We start from the raw sequence: 22,126 nt of genomic DNA, 5'->3' as shown, positions 1-22,126 counted from the left end.
GCCACAGCTTCTAAACATCTGGCAAATGTATCTGGGGAGGGAGTCTGGGCAGCAGTCCATGTCGAGATAGAGCTGGGTGTCATCTGCAGCCCATAGCTCCAGACTAGCTGTGCCAGAGGGCGCATAAAGATGTTAAACAATGTGGGAGAAAGGACTTGCAGGACCCCACAAGGGAGTCACTAATGACATGAAATTTCGTCTCCTATCACCATCCTGTATCTGGTTCCAGAGGAAGGAGCACAGACATTGAAGGGCTGTCCCTCGAATTCCGGCCCCAGTGAGGCAGAGGGCCGATAACTCATTGAACCTAACTCAGTTCCTGCTCCAACAGTGTGGTCAGGCTAGTTGTTGCATATCAACTGGTGACTCTGAAACACCAACCCCTCCCTCCATTATGTAGGCTGTTCTGCCCATGCCGCTAGTGAATCTTGTGGATACCTCAGTAGATGCTGGTTATCTTTCTACTTCTGAGGGGGAAAATATCCTCTGTATGTGAGTCAGAAGCAAGGTGGGATACACTTGGCCAAGGGAGGTGGAAGGGCTGAGACACTACAAAGAAGACACAGTCAGAGAAGGAATTTGTGCAGGGAGTTGCCATCTACCCTACAGAAGAGGTCCTGATGGCAATGTAAAGGGAGACACAGGTGCAAGAGCAACAGCAGTTCCTGCAACTAATGACAGAGCAACAAGAACAGTCGATTGAGCAGCTGTGTGTCACACAAGTGAAAGTCCATAAGCATATATGGGCCCAGATCAGTACTTGGTAACCTCTTCCCCAGGTGGAGGTGTGGGCAAGCCCAGTGTTGACAGCTAGGCTGGCAGAGATAGGGATTTCCAAGATGGTACTACAGGACAACCCATTGCAACGTACGTAGTGAAGTCATTTTGTATGGTCTCCGGATTGCTGCCTATCAAGCAGAAAATTCTCTTCTTGAAACAACTTTATTGGTTGCCCATATGGCTTGTGTTAGAAAATTTCTATTAACCTTAGCATCCTGGGACATGCCTAATTGAGGGACTGTTTCTTTTGGGAAACAGACTTCCAGAGGAAGCAAGAAAAGCTACAATGCTGCTTTGGAGTCACAAACAGCAGCAACTGTCTTAATTTAAGTAACCTTTGACAAGATATTAAGGTGTTGGTGGCAAGCTATGCCATTGAATATATTAGAGCTTTTACTAGTGTCACTATTTGCATGAAGTAATTATACTGGTTTTAATATGCCTGTATACAAGCATTAAGAGCCTCTTGTGGCGCAGAGTGGTAAGGCAGCAGACATGCAGTCTGAAAGCTCTGCCCTGAGGCTGGGAGTTCAATCCCAGCAGCCGGCTCAAGGTTGACTCAGCCTTCCATCCTTCCAAGGTCGGTAACATGAGTACCCAGCTTGCTGCTGGGGGGTAAAATGGTAATGACTGGGGAAGGCACTGGCAAACCACCCTGTATTGAGTCTGCCATGAAAACGCTGGAGGGCGTCACCCCAAGGTCAGACATGACCCAGTGCTTGCACAGGGGATACCTTTACCTTTACCTTATATCAGCATTGCTTGTGATATAAGCCACCTTGAATAGTGATAAATGCAGGAAAAATATTTTAATAAATTTATTTGATAATTCAACTTATTTCATTTTAATGGAGTTTACGGATCACTACCATGATCACATAATTGAAATATTTTTAAATATTCACTGAATGTGTTTTTTTCTAGTCCCCACACAAAAGAAATTTCAGTGGCAATTAAAATACCTGAAAATAATCTGAAGTGTTACAGTTTCAGATATTCAATCTTACTGGGCAAAGTATATTTTCCTTCCTGTCAGAACCTGGCAATGTATTGTACTGGGAAGACAAAATTTTTGACTTCTCAGTCATTTGAGACAGTATTCCTATCATGCAAGATTTCTTTTATACCACAGTGAAATATTTTTATTGGAATGATTTAAAGTATTCACCAAAATGAAGTTTCCAGACTTTATTTTGAAGCCATAAAAGCTGGTTTAAAATGAGTAAACAAATAAAATGTAAGGTACTCTATTAAATAATTGGAAAAAAGGCTAAAGAAATGGTATGATAATGAAATTTTTGGTTTTGCAGGATTTATACATCAGACAGTGATTCATGATTATTTAAGCATATATGCTGAGCAGTCAAGTGGTCATCTCTCAAAGGAATTAATTTCGGTCCTCAAACTGTGCTTTATTTTTTAACAGATACGTTGCTAGGAATTCAATAGGATTTGGTGGCCTGAAGGGAAAAAAAGGAACAGTGATTTTTCTTTGTATAGGCATTACCTGAATAATTATTTTAATTTAAAAACTTTAAAATATAACTTAAAATAAAGCCATGAAACAAAAAATCTGGATACTTTTACAGTACTGAGAATTAGTCCCAACCCTTTGGTTTCATTATATAGTCAATAGACAATAGAAGACAGATATTTACTTTGTTCCTTGTTCTCTGTCTTCCATCTCTTAGCTAAACAAATTCATTTAATTTATTTGGTTATAACACATACCTTACTCTGTAGTCAGAAGCATTTTGAGGCCACCTCCAGCTTTAATATTATCAAGAGCATTGAGCATTTAGTAGATTTTAAAGATTACCCAAGATCAACAAGCATCTTATTTTAACACATTTGATGATAGCTGGCACTTAAGATATGAGTCAGCAGTTAAGCAGAGAAATGTTAGCTTTATAAATCTGAGTAGGAATTGGGATTTCATATATCATATATTAGTCTGCCTCATCTTCAGTAGCCTGTCCAGTGCTATATAACTAGGGAATAGTAATGGGTGTTTTCTTCTATTTTAATCTATTTCAAGCAACATTCTAAAACTTCAAAGTATAACAGATTTTTAGTAGTTAATTTCATATTCTATTTTAACATGTTAAATTTATGAGAAAAGTCATTTATTCTTTTAGCCAAATGATTCAAATTCATAGAATAAATTCATTTTAGAACCAAAGCATTAACATTCAACATTAGAACTGGAAAATACAAGGAAAGCGTTGTGATTTACTGACACGCACGCTGAACCCACCCTGCTTTGGGAGAGAAGAAGAAAGAAAAATTGTAGACAAGAAGAAATAAAAAGGAGTAAGAAATCATGCAGAGGGAATAAGAATGCTTGGCTGTAGTGACTCCATGAATGTATCTCCCATCTCATTTTCCCTCCTGTGGAGTGCAATTAAATGCCTCTGGGTTTTAGATCACTCCAATCAAACGCCGTAACACCCAGGTGAACTAGAATTTCCCCACAACTTGGATTTCTAACTATGATTAAATCTTAGTATAGGATCTATACTTATGGGTAAGATATGAACTCTAATATGTCCTGCAGTTGTCATTAAAACATCATGCAGAATTGTAACCTGACTGAAGCCTTCCCAAAGCACAAAGCTTTCAACTGCACTCTGTGAAAGAAAGATAGAAGGAAAGGAAGTGCACTTTGTCACACAGAAGAGCAAGGAGAGTAATTGCTGTGGGCATATTTTTCATGTCATCAATGTCAAATCAGATTGAATTCTGTTTATGACAAGCCAGTCTGATTTCTATCCATTATAGTTCCTTTTAAGGTTTTCTCAATACCAGTGTTACTAACATGCAGACTGAAACTAGCTAATCAGAATTTACAGCATGCATGGTGCTAATCAAATTAAAGCACACAAGAGATCCACATAGAAATGAAGCCCCTGCACTGATTTCATTTTTAGAAACCAATAAAATAAAGCCTGTAGCACATGGGAGGTTATACGAATAAAAGCTCCATTTAAAAAAAGGTCATCTCCACATAGAAAACCAGAATGTCAAAGGAGCCTTATCTCCAAAATAATAGCTTTTACAAGGATTTTTTCTAAATACAGGAGCATTTAGATGTAGGAGCAACACCTACAGAGGTAGTACATTCCAGATACAGTTTTGCTACAGCAGCTGCTGTAAAACCCTCCACAACTATGTAAAGAAAACTGATGCTGTGAACAATGGATATAATAAATAAATATGCACCATACCTCTCTTTTGCAAGCACTGCAAGGCCTTGTAACAAGATAGGCACAACTGTTTGATCCAGATAGGCACGTGTAGGTAACAACTGCAGATCCACCTTCTGTTTTGATGTCTTCTCTGCTCCAGTCTTCTCATTTTCTGCTATCCGCTGAAGAATATGTCACATGAAGAGATCAATCTAGTTATTTAGCCATGAATTTCTGAATTAGAACATTCAAAAATAAAGATCAATATGTTTTAATTTATAGTCTTCACTCAAGTGAAGTCAGCATACTCTTTCAAAAAGATTATAAAGAAGGGAAATATGAGTTCTCAAAAGTTTTTTTAATGCTTGAGACTACAAAATTTAATGAAATAAAAATGTCCCCACACAATAAAACAGGCTCCTCCTCTCTCTGAATTTCAGCCTCTTTGCAAAAAATACCAGTCATCATGTGACTAAACTAAATAAGCTACCATGACTTGTGATGTATTTCATACCCTCATTTACTCAAAGCTAGAATCCATCTGCTTAATGCAAGGTTAATTTCAACTGAGAATCATTGAAACCCAGGAAAATTTTAATTACCTCTACATTTTCTGTAAGACCGTATTCTGCATGAGGATTTTCTGGAACCTATAAGAAAACCACACAATTATAAAATAACAATAAAATTTCTTTTTAAAAAACAAACAAAACAGTCAGTTTCTACTATTACCTGTGGCTGGCTCTCCATAATTTGTTCTGAATCCATGATATGATGTGTAGAACGTATCAAATATCAAGTAGGCTGGAAAGAAAAAAAAAGATAGTGATTACACTGTGATGCATTTAAAAAAACTGATATGAAAAATATAATTGCTAGTTTAAAACAGTCAGAAGTATTATTATACTTGGGTCCAAATATTATAAACAACCTGCCACATATATCTTTTAGTATGGTTCATATTTTTTCCTGTTAAAGAATTTTTTTGCTATTTTTCTAGATATTAAATCTTGAATTTGAATTACTCAGTATTGCTTAAGTACACCAAGTGATTTAACTGTTGAAATCACTCTTTTTGCTTAAAACCAGAAAAACAGTATGGGAATCAGATTAGTAAATTCTTTTTGCAAATGTTGCTGGCTGTGGAATCAAATACAATTCATAAAGGTTCACTGAGCTGCAAATATATCTGACACCAAAAACAAGGCCAAAATTAACAGCTTTCTGAACCTATAAACTTGTTCCTTAAGGGAAAACACAATTCTACACAGTTCAGGTATTTTCCCTATCAGCCCTCATAATCAATGTTGCCTGAATTTAGTTTCAATTTATTTAACATAAACACCCATTTTTACCACCTCAAGACATTCATTTGTGATGTTCTGTACACTGGCCCGATTTGCCCCCAACACTGGAGTTCCCATTATCACACTAGTTATATTGCCACTGCATGGTTGTAAGACCCAATTTGTTAGATATGGACCCTTACAGGTGCGTTGCAACAGCAGTATAAATTATCTTGTGCACGTGTTTTGTTCAGCAGCCCATAGGATTCGCTTTTTTAGTGAGAATTACATCAGTCTAAACCCACTGAATCCAGGGGACACTGAGGGGGCATAACTCCACTGTTGGTCTTTTGGCGGCTGCGTGTAAAGTGTAAACCCAAATCAGAGGCGGGATAAAAGACGCTTTCAATGGTCTGACTGCCCGCAGCCCAGCCCTATGTAGGTCTGCCGTTTCAAAATAACTTACTCCCAACTAAGTGTGCGGGACCCTGGAGGGTAGGACTGCTTTCCCCACGCGCTACGCTTGGACTATTCTGCCCAAGAACCAGCCCAGCTGCCTCCTCGTGTCAAGAGGGGCGGGTGGCTTCCCCGGCTTCGAGCAGGCGCCCCGCCAACCTTCCGGCCTGAAACAAGTGCAGCGGACGCTTTTCGGGGAGCGGCATAGCGGGGCGGGAGGCGCGAGAGGGCTGCGACCCCATCCCACAGACGAGGAGGCAGGCTGCAGGGCTTCAAGCGCTCCGTCCGCACACGGCTCTCCCTCACCTCCTTATCCGGGCAATCTGGGTCCGAAGACGCGAACGACAAACGAGGACTCGTCGCGGAGCAACAAGCAAAACAACCCACTACGCTAGCGACACAGACTAGACTGTCGTACAGGGGTGCCGTAAGTGAGTATGTCGTGCTTCAATCGCCGTTGTGCGCCTGCGTAGTGAGAACACTCGGGCGGGGGTGGGGAATGAGGCGGCTTGAAGGGAGGGAGCGATAACAATATGGATACATTTAAGTAAATTGTTTAGCCCTTTTAGAAGCTGCTCTTCTTATGAATGTCTGTAGGTCTCAGTTTCGAGCTCCCCTCGTTCCAGTCCGTCCTGCCTCATGTGAAATAATAAAGGAGTAGTAAAGGGGGCGAGGAAGGTAATTGTAGCCAGTTCCCAAAGTCTCGACCTTATTTATTCATTCTACAGCTTTCTCATGTTGCTTTATAGTCAATATATGCACAAACAATAAAACATGGAAGAAGAAAAGTCAGAGGAACACCACTTAATAAATGAAATGAATGAAAAACAAGTCTTCAGCATACTACAAAAGGACTGGACACGTAGGGAAGGAATCTAAAGAGCTCAGCAACTGTTATTTCACATAACCACCAAGCTCAGAGGCTACAAGGAGTAAGTTTTCCTACGAAATCCTCTAATTAGGAAACAGAGACCAGTCAGGATTGATTACCAGAGCTTTGCCACTGAGGTGACCGTATAATCATGCACTTCAACTGGTTTCTTTGACTGAGAACGATTTAATCAATATTTTTGATTCCATAATCAAATTGATAAGAAGGATGGTATTTAGAGCCTCTTGTGGCGCAGAGTGGTAAGGCAGCCGTCTGAAAGCTTTGCCCATGAGGCTGGGAGTTCAATCCCAGCAGCCGGCTCAAGGTTGACTCAGCCTTCCATCCTTCCGAGGTCGGTAAAATGAGTACCCAGCTTGCTGGGGGGTAAACGGTAATGACTGGGGAAGGCACTGGCAAACCACCCCGTATTGAGTCTGCCATGAAAACGCTGGAGGGCGTCACCCCAAGGGTCAGACATGACCCGGTGCTTGCACGGGGGATACCTTTACCTTTACCTTTATGAAAGCTGGATTTGTATGAATCCTCATGTTTATTAACAAATAGCACACCTATTGGGAAGCCTATGTATGCTACTTTGAGTTCCATGACAGAAGATGAGAATCCTGTCATGAAATATCAAGTGTGATTAGTAAATGAGATTTGCTATGTGGTACATATTTGCTATATGCTTACCAAGGCAGATTCGTTTTTTATGCATTTTATTTATAGCGTACCTTTCTCACTAAGTTTGAGTCCAGTGGCACCTTTAAGACCAACAAAGTTTTGTTCAAGGTATACACGTTCCTGTGCATGCTCCTCTGTTAACCATTTTTATTATGCTGTATGTTAATTTATTCTCACACTCTGCCTATAAGTATGAACTTATATGACATCACAAGATGTCATAGTCCCATTGTACTGGTCAGACCACACCTGGAGTACTGTGTGCAGTTCTGGAGGCCTCACTTCAAGAAGGACGTAGATAAAATTGAAAGGGTACAGAGGAGAGCGACGAAGATGATCTGGGGCCAAGGGACCAAGCCCTATGAAGATAGGTTGAGGGACTTCGGAATGTTCAGCCTGGAGAAAAAGGGGTTGAGAGGGGACATGATAGCCCTCTTTAAGTATTTGAAAGGTCACTTGGAGGAGGGCAGGATGCTGTTTCTGCTGGCTGCAGAGGAGAGGACACGCAGTAATGGGTTTAAACTACAAGTACAACGATATAGGCTAGATACCAGGAAAAAGTTTTTCACAGTCAGAGTAGTTTAGCAGTGGAATAGGCTGCCTAAGGAGGTGGTGAGCTCCCCCTCACTGGAAGTCTTCAAGCAAAGGTTGGATACACACTTTTCTTGGATGCTTTAGGATGCTTAGGGCTAATCCTGCGTTGAGCAGGGGGTTGGATTAGATGGCCTGTATGGCCCCTTCCAACTCTATGATTCTATGAACTGGTTACTTCCATTTAATGTCATTTTATCTGAGGAAGTGTGTGCATATACCCAAGCTCATACCTTGAATAACACAAGGTGGGTTCTAGGGGTAAGGAATAAAATTTCTTGTTTACATAAAAAGAAAAAAAGACAAATTTGTCAAATCTATGAAGGAGCCCTACGCAATTGTGGAAGAGAATGGCTGAGTGGCAGGTGGACAGACTGGTGTATGTGTGTGTGGGGGGAGGGGGGTTCTGACAGCCAAGAGGAGGAAGGGAAGAGGCACTTAGTAAAAAAAAACACTACATTGAGACTTAATGGAGGTTGAACTGACAAGGCAGTGGGAATCTGCCTCCCTTGCTGTGCAGGAAATAAAGGGGGGAAGGCAGGAGTGAGGGTGAGACAGAGCTATTAAGTCTATAATGCCTTTCCCCATTCATAGGTTCGTTCTTTGCCTTCAGTGGCTCACACATGTGTTAAAAATGGTGAAATCACAGCTTCATTTTGTATGTGCTGAAATTCCCTGAATATTCAATTTTACAACTCATTTTACCCTAGAGCAGTGGTCCCCAACCTTTTTATCACCGGGGACCACTCAACGCCTTTTACTGAGGCCCGGTGGGGGGGGGGGTAGTTTACTCCTCTACTCTCAACCACTGCCCTAACGCTCTCTGATCGCTATGGTAATGTTTAAACATCCCTTCAAAATAAGATACAGAAACGCCACAACAATGAACATAAGGAACATTTTATTTTCATGGAAATTTTAACTCATAACAATGACAAATCAATGGGAACCCTGAGCTTGTTTCTCTGCAACGAGATAGTCCAATCTGGGAGTGATGGGAGACAATGACACCCGAAGTGTGTTGTAAAGGGCGGGGGGGAAGGCATCCTTCAGGCCCACCTCCAATTAGTCGAAGGACCACATGTGGTCAGCAGCCCACAGGTTGGGGATCGCTACCCTAGAGGCTTAAGCACATTTTCCTTATTTTGACTTTTTTTTGGGGGGGGGGAGGTTTATTGACAGATCAGGATATTTTCTCCTTGTAGTTATGATCCACCCCCAGTATCTACATGTATGTCTCACCTGAGTTGGCAGCATTAGCTACGGAGTCAGTTACCCTTCTGGCACGGACATCCCGATAGGGTACACATCCTAACTCCCGTAACAGACCGCCCACGACACTTTTCTGCATTCATCGCCTCCCTGCAAAGCATTCTAAAGCAGGAGGAGACAGACAAGCGCTGCCTGGCCAGGTGTGCCACCAGCGCCTTTCGCTTATTGCATAAACCAGGGGTAGTCAAACTGCGGCCCCCCAGATGTCCATGGACTACAATTCCCAGGAGCCCCCTGCCAGCGAATTGTAGTTCATGGACATCTGGAGGGCCGCAGTTTGACTACCCCTGGCATAAACATTGCATGATGGGACTCGTAGTCTTCGTGTGAACATACTTGAAAGACTCGCGAAGGAATTACCCCTCTGCTCTCTTGACTCAGGGGAAGGAGTTTCAGTTTTGATTTCTGCAACCACCGAAAGCAACAAGCAGCGCGAGAGGCCAACCTCGCTGGTCTTTAAGAGGCCCTCTCGGGCGGCTTGGCCGCGGCTCCCAACCGCTTCTATCGTACCGGCCACGCCCCCTATTGTCGCTTCATTACTTCGCGCAGGCGCCTGTTAACAATGGTCCCGAAGCCCAAAGGAAACGGTTACGGTTCTCCTTATTCAGGAAGGGAGACTGCGTAGATTTCGGGCGGCGAAGAATAGCGGGGCTGAGCGAGAGAGGCGTAGGCTCTGCTATGGCGGGGCCGCGCGGCCGCTTGTTGTCAGTCCCTGGCAGCGGGCTATGGCGACTGCAGTGAATGAATTCTCCGGGCGGGAGAGGGAAGAAGAAGGGCTTAGCCGGCTCCAGCTCTCCGACCCGGGCCGCCGGGGCCTCCCCTGCGCCCTCCTCTGCGGCCGGCCCGGCCCCCTCCGTCCAGCGCCAGCAGGCGGCAGCGGCGGCAGCGGCCTCGTCCCCGCACAAGCGGAATCTGTACTACTTCTCCTACCCGCTCTTCGCCGCCTTCGCGCTGCTGCGCTTCCTGGCCTTCCAGCTGGGGCTGCTCTTCGCCTGGCTCTGCGAGCGCCTCTCTCGCGGCGGGGCGCTCATGGCAGCCGCCAAAGGCGCCGGCGCCGGCGACGCTCCCGAGACCGTGAGAGCCTGCCACAAGCGCGCCTTCGAGTGCATCTCCGCGGCGCTCCGCATCGACGAGGACGAAGCCGGTAAGCGGGCGAGGGGGAGGGAGAGGATCCCGGCGGCCGCCGCCGTCGCCGCCGCCTTGGTGGGGCGGGTGGCCTTTTGACAGGCCTGCCCTCGATAGGGGATGAGCGGGCGAAGTCAGTGTTCAGGCAGGTGGGAAACGTGTGAGCTCCTCCTTGATCCGCAGCCAAGCGATGCTCCTTAAAGGGAACGAGCAGGGAAGCCTCGGCTGTAAAGCCCTGAGTTCGGCTTGCCTAGGTAAATTGAAGTGGCCGAGGGGGAAACAGTGGGGTTTCCAATAAGAAAAGCGAAAAAAGAAGTGAATGTGAATGGCTATCATTCGCAGTTAGGAGAAGGAAACTGGGTTTGACTCATCCCTGGCGGCAAGGCCGTGGTGGCGGCTGTCCTCGGAAAGAGAAAGCAAGTGTTGCCAGGGAGGGCTTGTAGGTGGAGCCTCAGATTCACAACAGAGCCTCCCTCAAAGAAAGAGACTTTGTGTTGCCCCATCCTTTATTAGTCTCTTTGTTCTCTGGGTTCGGCTCGTACTTCTAGGGGTGTCAGGCACTTTTTCTCCTTATTGGTTACCCTGTTTTGGCAGTGCTGCATATCAGGTTTGTGTCAATATTATTCCATTGGCTGTCATCATGAATGGAGAATAGTGTCTATGGTGTGTTCTGGAGACATACTGTCCAGAATGCCTTTACCTTTACTGCTGTAATTTGTGGGGCTTGCCATTCTTGTGAGAGGATCGATTCAGAGGTAAAAGTACTGTGACTTGTTGCCTGCAAAAGTAAGCTTAAGCTTCACAACTGTGGTGCTTTAAGGAAAAGACCAACCATTGATAAACTTTAAAAAACAACATCTTGGAATACATTCTTTTAACTAGCACCAGTGAACAGCAAACTTCATATTGTATTTATACTATAATTGGTTAAAGATTCAGTTGCTAAAAGTAGGCCCACAGTGGTCCAGTATTATCTTACTCTGGTAACAGCCCTCCAGTATCTTGAATAACAAGTTGCCTTTTTATTTTTAATTATCAGTAAGGTACGTTTGGAATACTCTTAGAAATTATTAGAGTTACAGTCATGTGCATGCTTGGGAGCTAGTCTGGTTGAACTTAATGGGACATCTGAATTTATATGCATAAGACTGTGCTGTAATTTAAATTTTGGATAAAAGATGAAATAGAAAAATAGCATTATTTTGGTTTTATACCATATCTGTAATTCAGATAGTATTCATGATGAGAAATATAATTATTTCAGCAGGACAAAAGGAGCAAGCTGTTGAATGGTACAGAAAAGGAATTGAAGAACTAGAGAAAGGAATAGCAGTGCTAGTTACAGGTCAAGGTAAGCCAACTGTGAGTGTGTGAAATAATGTGTGGGTTGGTGTGTTTGAGCCCCACCTTGTGACAAGTTCCTTAGAATAAGCAAAGGTTTCTTAAGGTAACATGGCCCCTAGCTTATTGTGCATGCTAGTAAAAAGGATTACCAAATAATTAAAGCGCAAGAACAAGTCAACTGTTTTTCTGAAAGAGCGGTTGGTTTGTAGAGGAAACTTCTCATAGCCTTACATGAGCAAAAAGGTGGGATATAAATTTTGTAAAAAAAATGTAGCTGTTTAAATGAGCTCCCAGAGGAGATCAGGGCCCTTTAAACAGTTCCACAGGGCCTGCAAAAAGGAGCTCTTCCGCCAGGCATTTGAGACCAGGCATAACTAACAGCGACTGAAGGGCCCCTGCACCCCTCCCTCACAGAACTCCACCAGAGCACTCTGGACCTGTTTGCAGTGTTGCATTATTTACATTGTTTATGTTGTTACCACTATCAGTTACTAGTATTATTGTTATGGTTATTCATATGTTATGGATTGTTTCATGTATTCATACGTTCCATGTAAACCGCCCTGAGCCTCCGGGGAGGGTGGTACATAAATATAATAAATAAATAAATAAAATAAAGATGTAGCTCTCTGGTACATTTTTATTCCTCAAGGAGCTGCATACATAGTTCTCCATTTTATTTTTACAACTGTTCCATGAGATATACTAAACTGAAAGTGACTGGTACAAGGTAGCCCAGCAAGTTTCAGGACAAAGGGTAGAGCTGAACCCAGGGCCTAGTCTGCACACAATAGATAATGCACTTTCAATGCACTTTAGAAATAGATTTTCCTGTTCTGCACAGAAAAATCCATCTGCCAAAGCACATTGAAAGTGCATTATCTTATGCATGCGGAATGGGCCCAGGTCTCCCAAATACTTGTCTGACACTAAGCACTAGAGCACTCTGCCATACAGAACTGTTCAGTTGCCAACTCTTCAACCGGTAATGTCATTGGTTAAGTTACAACTGTTACCCAGTTCGAACTGGATTAATGCAGATATAGGTCAATAAACGTTTGGTGACCTCATTCACACATGTAGTGCAGCAGTGATACAGTACTTGTTTCTGAGTAATGATACTTGTTCGTGTGTGTTTAAAATAGTCAGGTTTTCTCTCATACGATGTAGTGAAATGGAGTAAGTTGTGTGCATCTGGTTTATCTTGGCACAAATTCTAAATATGCTTGGGTTGTTTAAACCCAATGAAAATAAGTGGATTTTGAGCTTTTTTTGTGGTGGGTTTCAGCCCACTGTTATTTGTGCTTACTTGAAAGTGAGTCACACTAAAGCTATGACATTTCTACATAGTCCAATCCTATGCACGAGTAGTTGGAAGTAAGACCCATTGAATTCAGTGGGACTTCTTAGTCTTGCCACTTAGGCATGTAGTTTCAGGTTTTTAAAATTTTACTTGGAACATTGTGAAGCTACTGCATCCTGTGCTGTCTAACATCACTCAGGCCTAACCTCCACATACACAGCATATTGCTTGTTCAAATACCAGGTACCTGTTGGGCTTCAGCAGCACGTACAACATGTACAGCAGATAGATGAGAACTAAGGTGGGGAATTGGGTGACTCTCTGCAGGGCAAAGCTTGCCCCTCTTTTCTTCTGGTAGACCTTTATCAACTCCCAGCCCTTCAGCATAGAAGCCGTCAGAATGCTGAATTGATGTGTTCAAAAGAATAAATAACGAGCACAAAAATCTGTCCTGCTATAGCAGGCCTTTAAAAATTGATCTCTTATTAGAAAATCTGTTGAATGGTTTAGTTTTGGTGGGGAGGGATTATATTGATTTAGTCTTAGATTTTGGTTCACATTCATTCAGACCCTTTGTTATATTCTTAAATTTTCAGTTACATATTTAACTTGCATGGCAGAAAGTACTTTTGTATGTTCATAATTAACAAAACTATTATAATAGAATTGCAATGTCAATAAGAAGCAGCCTTATTGACATAAAAACGGTATACAGTATAAAACTATGCAACACAATTAATGATAAGTTAAAACAATCCTCATCTACAAATAAAAATGGTGGTACACATTAGAAACTCTTCTTCATGCCAGGAACCATTGGAGTCAGTCAGAATAACACTTGTAGATGACTTTACTGGTTGTTTTCTTTGGTTAAACATTTTGGGACAAGGTCCAGCCAAAGCCAGGCGTTTTTTTAGTCCCCTTAATTTCACTGGAATAGTTAGGTACATGTCGAACTTTCCCCTGGAAATTAATTGCAGTGTTAGGTTGAAATCAATGGCTAAGTGTTCTTTGGATATAAATATATATATATATTTAACAAATTTCTAATTTGAAATACATACAGCTTTCTAGAAGAACACTGTTATTGCCGGTTTCATAAAGACACTTTGAAAACTTGAATGGGGAGAATTCTAAGTGAAGAGAGAACTGGCCTGAACATGCTCTTTGTGCTGTGCTCATTTGCATCCCTTTCTTGTATGTGCAGCTGTCCCAAAATGAGTAAGAGCATGTCCCAGCTTGATGTGATGTTGGGAAACTGTGCAGAGCATCATGGATGCTACTTGGTATATTAGACACTTTTGGCTTCATTTTATTTTAAAAGTTGGTTATAATTTTAGTTTTTATTTTATGTTCCTTTTGTACAGTAGGAGACATCACTGTTTTAAATGTGCCTTCACAACAGTATTTAACTTTCTTTTAAAGGTGACCATTATGAACGAGCTCGACGTCTCCAGTCTAAGATGATGACAAATCTGGCAATGGCCAAGGACCGTTTGCAGCTGTTAGGTACTGCTTAATACTATCCTTTGGAAAACTATTGAAATTAGTTACACAATGCATATGTTTAAGAGCTTTTGTGAACATTACAGGGGAATAGCCATTTGAGACATGTAAGAATTTTTAAAGGGCATCTCAGGGTCTTCAACGGTAATAAAATATGGGAAATGTTTTAGTACTTTTGTAATTTCACAGAGCAATGGTAAAAATACTTTATTGGGTGGGGGAATATAGAAAAAATATTTGTAAAACTGCCTGGCTGCAGTACTGTTAGCACTTAGCCCGCTGAAAAAGGTTATGGGAATTTATTTATTGGATGCAAATTCATTTAACAGAGAGCATCATAAAAGTCGTTTAATTGCAAAATACATAGTAGGACCTTTGTTGGTACTTAAACAAGTTCAAATGCATAATTAGTATTCTCATCACAGGAGTATGTTTCTGGAACAATCTATAGACTTTTCTTTATGCATTATATCCTTTTGCATTTTTTCTAAAACACCATGAACCAAAGAGTGGGCAGCTTGTTCATCATTGATGTCAACTCTGGAGGCCTAAGAAACAATAAATGTTAGTGGCAGTACTTAGGAGTTGTTGTTGTTGTTGTTGTTGTTGTTGTTAGGTGCAAAGTTGTGTCCGACCCATCGCGACCCCATGGAAAATGATCTTCCAGACCTTCCTGTCCTCTACCATTCCCTAGAGTCCATTTAAGCTCACACCAACTGCTTCAGTGACTCCATCGAGTCACCTCATTCTCTGTTGTTTCCTTCTTCTTTTGCCCTCAATCGCTCCCAGCATTAGGCTCTTCTCCAGGGAGTCCTTCCTTTTCATGGCAAACCACTCCAGTATCTTTGCCATGAAAACTATGGACAGTTCCAAAAGGACAGTTAGGAGTAGCTAGCTGAAATTAGGTGACAGAGTGGAGCCTTGTTAAACAGCTGCTGTCATGATTGTAGGCCAACTGCCTACAGTGTTTCATAACACTTTAAAAAGACTCATCCCTTAGACTGTGTGATGTGATGGTTACAGCATTGGCATGGCTGTGGTTGTGCTGGTGCTGTGTTTGGCTCAGGTGTTTATCATTATTGTCTTAACAATAGGGAAGGACATAATAGAAGATCTTTGTGAGAAACTGTATCATGTGATTGTTCTAATGGGACTCAGGGAAGAATGCATTTTCAGGTGGATGTTGTCAACCTGTTGCACATTCACCACTCTTTTGTTCATTTTGTAACTTGAAAATTAGTTAAAATAATCTCCAGATTCCTTTTTTAGATTATCTTGTCCAGTTTTCATGTTTTAGTCAAAAATTTGGTTAAATTCTATCAGTTCAAACTATAGCTGGTCTATCTGTGTTCATAGACTCCTGGTGATTTCGATAAAGAAGCTACCTTCCAGGCCTCCTGTGTGGTATGACTTCTTTCCCACCTCAAAACCCTTTGGTCTAACATCCTGGTCTTTATCCCCAGCAAAAATGTGTCTCTAATAACACGCAAGGGAACATGTACATATCCATTTAATTACCGTGCAGGACTCTCGTTTTCTAACCCTCCCCAACCTGAATGTTGATTGTAAGCTTTTTATGGTTTTTACTTGTTAACTGTAAAGTATCTTGTATATGAATGGCATTGTCCTAACTAATAAAACAGTAATTAAGAGTTAATATTGGTTTTGTGTAACATTTCCTACTTGCCTGTCTGTCAGTGTTCTGTCTGGAAAGGTGGCAAGTCCAATCATTGCTAATTCAAACGGTTAGAAATGGAAACCAGTTTTTTTAGAAATGTAGCAGTAAATAATGGTTTCTAATCCAAGTACTGTACATTGGATCCAGCGATTTACCTTTTAGTTTCTGAGCACATAAATACACATTCCTAATTATGTTTAACAGGGAGTAGCTCACATTGAACTCAGTAGGGCTCACTTTCATGTAAGCAGGCAGAGGACTGGGTCTGTAAGGCTCAGATTCTGCATACTTAAAAAAAAATTCCACAAATATTGCACTTCTGCTTTAGAGTAGTTTGGAGTTAATTTTAGCTGAGTAAGTTAATTCTTTGATCTCTAATAAATTAATGTTGCCCATCAACGTCGGCTCTTTTCATGTAAGGAAGTCCTGGACTGAGGGAGCGAAATAGTGTTAAGGATATGAATATTGTATAGTGCATATAATGTATACACTGCCTTTACACTGAGGGTAAACACGGATTACACAGCATAAGTTAGTGAAATCAATATAAGGATAGATAGATGCTTGCACTTAAAGTCAAATAATAGTTACGGGTGATGGTGTCAGAATTTCTGAAACGAATCATGTTCTATGTCTACAGAGTTTTCTGGATGCAATAACTTAATTGGAACCAAAAGCTTCAATGTGTGCGCTACTGGTATATGCAGTTTAATGCCTTTTACTTATGAGGTGTCCATTCATATAACTATCCTACTTGTTCATTCCTTTGTCTCTCTCCCCCACCCCAGTTCCAAATCTTCTTAGTAAATCTTTTCGAGGACATAGATGACCATTAGCATTCTTTCCTAGAGGACTCATTTACTCAGCTTCCTCTTGAGGTAGGGGGCTAGGGTCACAGAATTCTGGTGGTACTTAGCAAAGGCTACAGTAGATGTTAAGCTTCCTTGGCCAGAAAATAATTTTTAAAGCCTGATCTTTTGTACATTTTCTCAAAATTTATGAAATTACACAAAGTGTTTGTAGAATTATAGGTTAAGCATCTTGTTGTTCTGATTGCTCTTTATTTTAATTGTATCCTGGGTGGGGAATCTTGAATTTTAGGATTACAGGCTGATTCCACATGGAAATTTTACTCCGGTTTGATGGCCAAGCTGGAGCTGGGCTTTTAGCGTATTCATACCACATCATCCCCTAATCGTCCATTTTCCATATGTTCTCTCTGCTTTATTGTCATTCCCATATCTGCTTTGATATGGTCTTCTTGGAAAGCTTGTGGTTAAAATATGTTTATATACAATGTGAGCAAGAAGTTGTGTTTTTGCAGGCCTTGCCCACACCCATACCCTTTCCCTTGCTTCTGCTCCCCCAAGTGCCATTTTCCCCTCCATTTGAGGACTTCTGGGGGCTTTAAAAATGTTATTGGCATGTTGCAATAATATTATAATGTTAGGATGTTTTATGAACTATCATTTGCCGGCATATAAGATGACTGGGCGTATAAGACAACCCCCCCAACATTTCCACTCAAAATATAGAGTTTGTTACATTACATTACAGTACTATGGGCAGCTATGTCTATCCCAACTGAAGTGCACCCGGCGTATAGGATGACCCCCCCACTTGGAGGCATGTTTTTCAGGGGGGAAAAGTAGTCTTAAACGCCAGCAAATACTGTAGTTCTTTTGCATTCCCAGCTTTTGTTAAATAAATTAATATCTAATCCTTTTCATTGCAGAGATCTAGCTTTCTCTGTCTCTTCATTGACAGGGGCTGTGTTTTTGAATGAAAGCTGTAGATTTGGAGGGTAGATTGTAATAATGTTTTAATGCTATAGCAATACGTTGGTTGTTGGCTTTATACAAGGGCTGTGGGTGTGGGGGCGAGAAGCCTAGAGTTCTAGGGAAGGTACTGTTTGGATGCTGTATTGCAAATGCCTCTGCACTCACAGGGGCAACGAAAGCTACAAGGAGAGTGATCGCTGTTTGAAAGTAGCCTTCTGGTAAAGATTAAAAAAAATGTCAAATGTTAGTCATCTGGCAGTGGACACTGCATAGTTTTTTTATGTGAAGCCATATATACACAGTCAAACCATATGAAATTTAAAGAGTGGTGATTGGACCGCCCTGCATAATTCTTAAAGCTAAAAGTGAGCTTTTGTTGGTGTCAGGCCACAGTTGACTTAGGGTGTTCAGACAAGAGACATTCAGAGGTCATTGCTTGCTGTTGCCTTGTAACGCTGGACTTCCTTGGTGGTCTCCCATCCAAATACTCATCAGGGCTGATCCTGGTTAGCTTGACAAGATCAGGCTACCCTGGGCTATCCAGATCAGGGCAAAAGCAAGTAAAAGACTCCACAGATTGCCTCAAGGCTATGGTATATCGGTGTTTTTGTGTGTATGTGTCACTCTTTTCCCAGCATTTCTCCCCTAATGTCAATTGTTCTTTTTCCTGTCATCTCGGCTGTTTGATCTGTGGGGCAAAATCTGTAGGTTTTACGCTGTTTTTAAACTAAAGTTAATTGGAGATCTGATAATGGATGTTACAATCTCATCTAGCCTGACTGTTAAACATGCCTTCTTAAAAACATCTGATCTGCTTAAAATTTGGTGTGGTAGAAAGAAATACTTGCTTTTTTGTCCTAAGAAGGCCACGTTTACCAAGTAACTGGCCAGGACCAATGGGGAGTATTCTTCCTTTGTTATGCCCTCCAATTTTATTTATTATTTAAAACATTTGTTAGCAGACTTTTCCTTAGGGGAATTCAAAGTGGTTTACAACATAAATAAAACCCCATAAAAGTTTAATATATGTTTTAGGTTTAGTGCTTGTTTCTGGAGCTTGCAAGGAAAATTAGGTATATATACATTATGTATGGTAAGCCTCTAATATAAAACACCTTCTTGAAGTGATGTGACTTTCTTGCTTGACTTTAGCTATTTGGAGCTCTTTTTTTGCTTACACAGCGATTAAAAAAAAAAACTTGGAGAATTTGAAGTGTGTGATTAGCGTTTTCTAGAAAGAGAGTTTATTAGAATCAACTGCATTGATGTTAAAAGTACCGGATGACACACAGCAGAACCTCTTATTAATTCCTTATGCAGTTTTACTTTTACACAGCACAGGTTCTCTCCCAGCAGTATGAATTTTTGACAGGAAAACAGGATGGCAGGCCTTATGCAGTCCATCCCCTTTAAGTCACAACCTCAGTAACCCGACTGTATAAGTTTTCTTAAGAGCCAGCTTGGTGTAGTGGTTAGGAGTGCAGATTTCTAATCTGGCTAGCTGGGTTCAATTCTACACTCCCCCACATGCAGCCAGCTGGGTGACCTTGGGCTCACCACAGCACTGATAAAGCTGTTCTGACTGAGCAGTAATATCAGAGCTTTCTCAGCCTCACCCACCTCACAGGGTGTCTGTTGTGGGGAGAGGAATGGGAAGGCGATTGTAAGCTGCTTTGAGACTCCTTCAGGTAGAGAACCAACTCTTATTCTTTGTAAAAGAAATCTGTTACTATGGAATTTTATGAAACACATAGTTCTGCCTTTGAAACCCAAGATTTAACTGTGATGCTAGCTAACATAGCTTGGAGGTGAAACTTTGAATCAGGGCCTTGGGAGATGGAGAGGTATCCTGCTCATGGAAACGGGCTATCAGGAGAGAATGAGACTCCAAGCAATTGTGGGGTGCTTAGTCTTATACAGAGATAAGAAATAACTAGCTAAATGTTTTGTTGTAAGCCTGTTGTTATCCTTTAAAAACATACCTGCATGGAGTAACATACTTTTAAAAGATGTCATGGAAACATTGATTTAACCTTTTCTTTTGCCTTAGATAATTAGGTAACAGTACTCTGCAAAATGATAGAACTGATCTTCCTTTTTGGTAATGGCCCTCTATTTCTTTATAAATTTGCTCTTTGATAGCTTAGAAAGAAAACTATATCTGTGTTGCAAGCTGCATTTATTCCTCTCTGAAAGCAATTTTGTTTCAACATTGGGTTGCAGTAATACTGTTCTTTCTAGTACTGTTCTTTCTAGAAGTGCACAAGTGGACATAATAATTGGATCAGAAAAGGGACAGGACTTAATTGTGTGCTGAACAAATTAAGGAACTATAGCTGTTAAGTCATACATTTATACCACCTCTTGACAACAAGTGTTCATAATATAAAAGTGATGACTGGATTTATTTTCTCAAACCAATGAATATAAGATTCCTTGAATAAGAAGCTAACATGTCACTTTCACGAGGATGTTTATTATACAAAGCATGCCAAAATTTAGTCCTTAAAACATGACACATGGTGACTAGTGTATAGGAGCAAATAGAGGTAGCATAATTCCTTAGGGTATTTATCATGATGAATTAATGCTCACAAAATGGTAGAATGAATTAATTTACTTCTGCTAATTGTATTCATCGTGCTGTACTCCCTTTTTAGAGTGTCTTCCATTGTTAAAACATACATCATGTGTTTGGCTAACATCCTCTGGTGCTAGAAGAAGGCTTTTCTGTTAGAAGAAGAAGAAGAGTTGGTTCTTATATGCCACTTTTCCCTACCTGAAGGAGGCTCAAAGTGGCTTACAGTCGCTTTCCCATTCCTCTCCCCACAACAGACACCCTGTGGGGTGGGTGAGGCTGAGAGAGTGCTGATATCACTGCCCGGTCAGAACAGTTTTATCAGTGTCGTGGCGAGCCCAAGGTCACCCAGCTTGGCTGCATGTGGGGGAGCGCAGAATCGAACCTGGCATGCCAGATTAGAAGTTCGCACTCCTAACCACTACACCAAACTGGCTCTTAGTGGACCAGAGCACAGAATCTAGCCTAATAATTCTGTAGCAATAATTATAGTTTGAGATTTGAGCTACCAGGAAGGATTACTCCGCAGCTTGTTTGATGAAAGACTGTGTTGCAGTTTACAGGAATCAAAATGATGTGTTTTGTATCATAGCATTAATAGTCAGATGTAGACTAATTTATTAATATCCACAGATATTTGCCAGTAAAACGTATGGCAACAATGAAATCTGGTTGCAGTTTGTACCAATTTGTGCTGTATGCTCTCTTTCCTCTCCTATAGATGGAGTCTTTGCACTCTGCATCATAAAGTTTCCCACCAGTCTTTATCATTCTGACTCAGTTACTGACTGCAGTTCACAGCTTTTCAAAATAGTACTTCATTTATTAAACGTTCTTGTAAATTCATAACATAGCGAGCATTAGATGCATGCTTTGAACTTTTAATCCATATCAAGTCAGCTGTAGGCAAAGTCATTTTGGTGTGATGAGTATACCTAACTTTCATTGGTTCATTTTTTTGTTTTTTGTTTGTCCTTTTCCCCTTTCTGTTTTGTTGCATAGAGAAGATGCAGGCAGTTAAGCAAATTCCCAAGCTGCAAATGGAAGTCTATAGTGACAGTACTAACCTGGTATGCCGCAATGGACATCTCCAGTCAGGTGGGTTTGGTTTTACCAGCACCTAATAAATGAAGGGGATGTCTATCAATATCTGATCTATTATAGAGAAGGCTTGCAGTGCTAAATTGCCTGCCCCTGATCTATTTTAAATGATTTTCTGTTTGAAGGTTAGTACATTCCATTTTTAAATGTCTTAACATTGTTCTTGCTAAATTATTTTCCTTACTGTATTTTTTAAAAATTAGTTGCATTTTAAAATAAAATATTTGGAAAGTAAAGGCATTAATTTCTAGCAATTAAAGGCAATTTAAGTCAGCAGTTACAATAGTTTTTATGTATGTAGCATCAAGATAAACAGTGATAGGTTCATAGGATATTATAAAGTATACAAATCTCTGTCAGAACAACTGAATAACCAATTTAAATGTATTGTCTGAAGATATCTGTACTTAGTTTCTAAGGACTTTGTGTTAAACTTGGACCAGAATTACTGTTTTCTTAAAGCCTCACCTGAGATGGTCAGCTAGTTTAGTATAATATGGGATAATTGCTTGATAGAAACAGATCCCTGTTTGCTTGGGTTACAGAAGATTATAATTTTATTTTATTCAGATATGTTTGTGT

General features: G+C 41.0%; 2 protein-coding genes across 7 annotated transcripts in view; one reads left to right on the top strand and one right to left on the bottom strand.

Annotated features, from left to right (window-relative positions):
- Positions 1-1,953: 1,953 nt before the first annotated feature.
- DPY30 (dpy-30 histone methyltransferase complex regulatory subunit) lies at positions 1,954-10,198 on the bottom strand. 3 transcript variants are annotated; one of them, XM_077344274.1, is made up of 5 exons: positions 10,059-10,198; positions 4,701-4,772; positions 4,571-4,618; positions 4,008-4,150; positions 1,954-2,240 (listed from the first exon to the last, which is right to left on the bottom strand). In XM_077344274.1, exons 2-5 carry the CDS (start codon positions 4,734-4,736, stop codon positions 2,168-2,170), a joined length of 300 nt encoding a protein of 99 aa, XP_077200389.1. In that variant the 5' UTR covers positions 4,737-4,772; positions 10,059-10,198; the 3' UTR covers positions 1,954-2,167. The 3 variants fall into 3 exon arrangements, with proteins under 3 accessions (XP_077200389.1, XP_077200382.1, XP_077200384.1); XM_077344267.1 differs by lacking the exon at positions 10,059-10,198 and adding an exon at positions 6,017-6,171; XM_077344269.1 differs by lacking the exon at positions 10,059-10,198 and adding an exon at positions 5,721-6,004.
- Positions 9,501-22,126, top strand: part of SPAST (spastin) — a 52,652-nt gene continuing 40,026 nt past the window's right edge. Inside the window, exons 1-4 of one of the 4 annotated variants that reach the window (XM_077344239.1) lie at positions 9,502-10,272; positions 11,521-11,604; positions 14,326-14,409; positions 21,446-21,541. In XM_077344239.1, coding sequence (XP_077200354.1) covers positions 9,870-10,272; positions 11,521-11,604; positions 14,326-14,409; positions 21,446-21,541 — 667 coding nt within the window. In that variant the 5' untranslated portion in view covers positions 9,502-9,869. Of the gene's footprint in view, positions 10,273-11,517; positions 11,605-14,325; positions 14,410-21,445; positions 21,542-22,126 lie in introns of all 4 variants that reach the window. The other 3 variants (XM_077344235.1, XM_077344242.1, XM_077344240.1) reach the window with 3 other exon arrangements.

This window comes from Paroedura picta, chromosome 1 (assembly GCF_049243985.1).
Source record: "Paroedura picta isolate Pp20150507F chromosome 1, Ppicta_v3.0, whole genome shotgun sequence".
NCBI lineage: Eukaryota > Metazoa > Chordata > Lepidosauria > Squamata > Gekkonidae > Paroedura > Paroedura picta.
This window is presented reverse-complemented; position numbering and strand designations above follow the sequence as displayed.

What these genes read in the sequence shown, in the direction of transcription:
- DPY30 (XM_077344274.1), bottom strand. Translation starts at nt 4,736, where the DNA reads ATGGATTCAGAACAAATTATGGAGAGCCAGCCACAG. An exon ending in GTCTTACAGAAAATGTAGAG is followed by an intron (nt 4,151 to 4,570) that starts GTAATTAAAATT and finishes CATATTCTTCAG; the next exon opens with CGGATAGCAGAAAATGAGAA. An exon ending in GCAGTGCTTGCAAAAGAGAG is followed by an intron (nt 2,241 to 4,007) that starts GTATGGTGCATA and finishes TTTTCCCTTCAG; the next exon opens with GCCACCAAATCCTATTGAAT.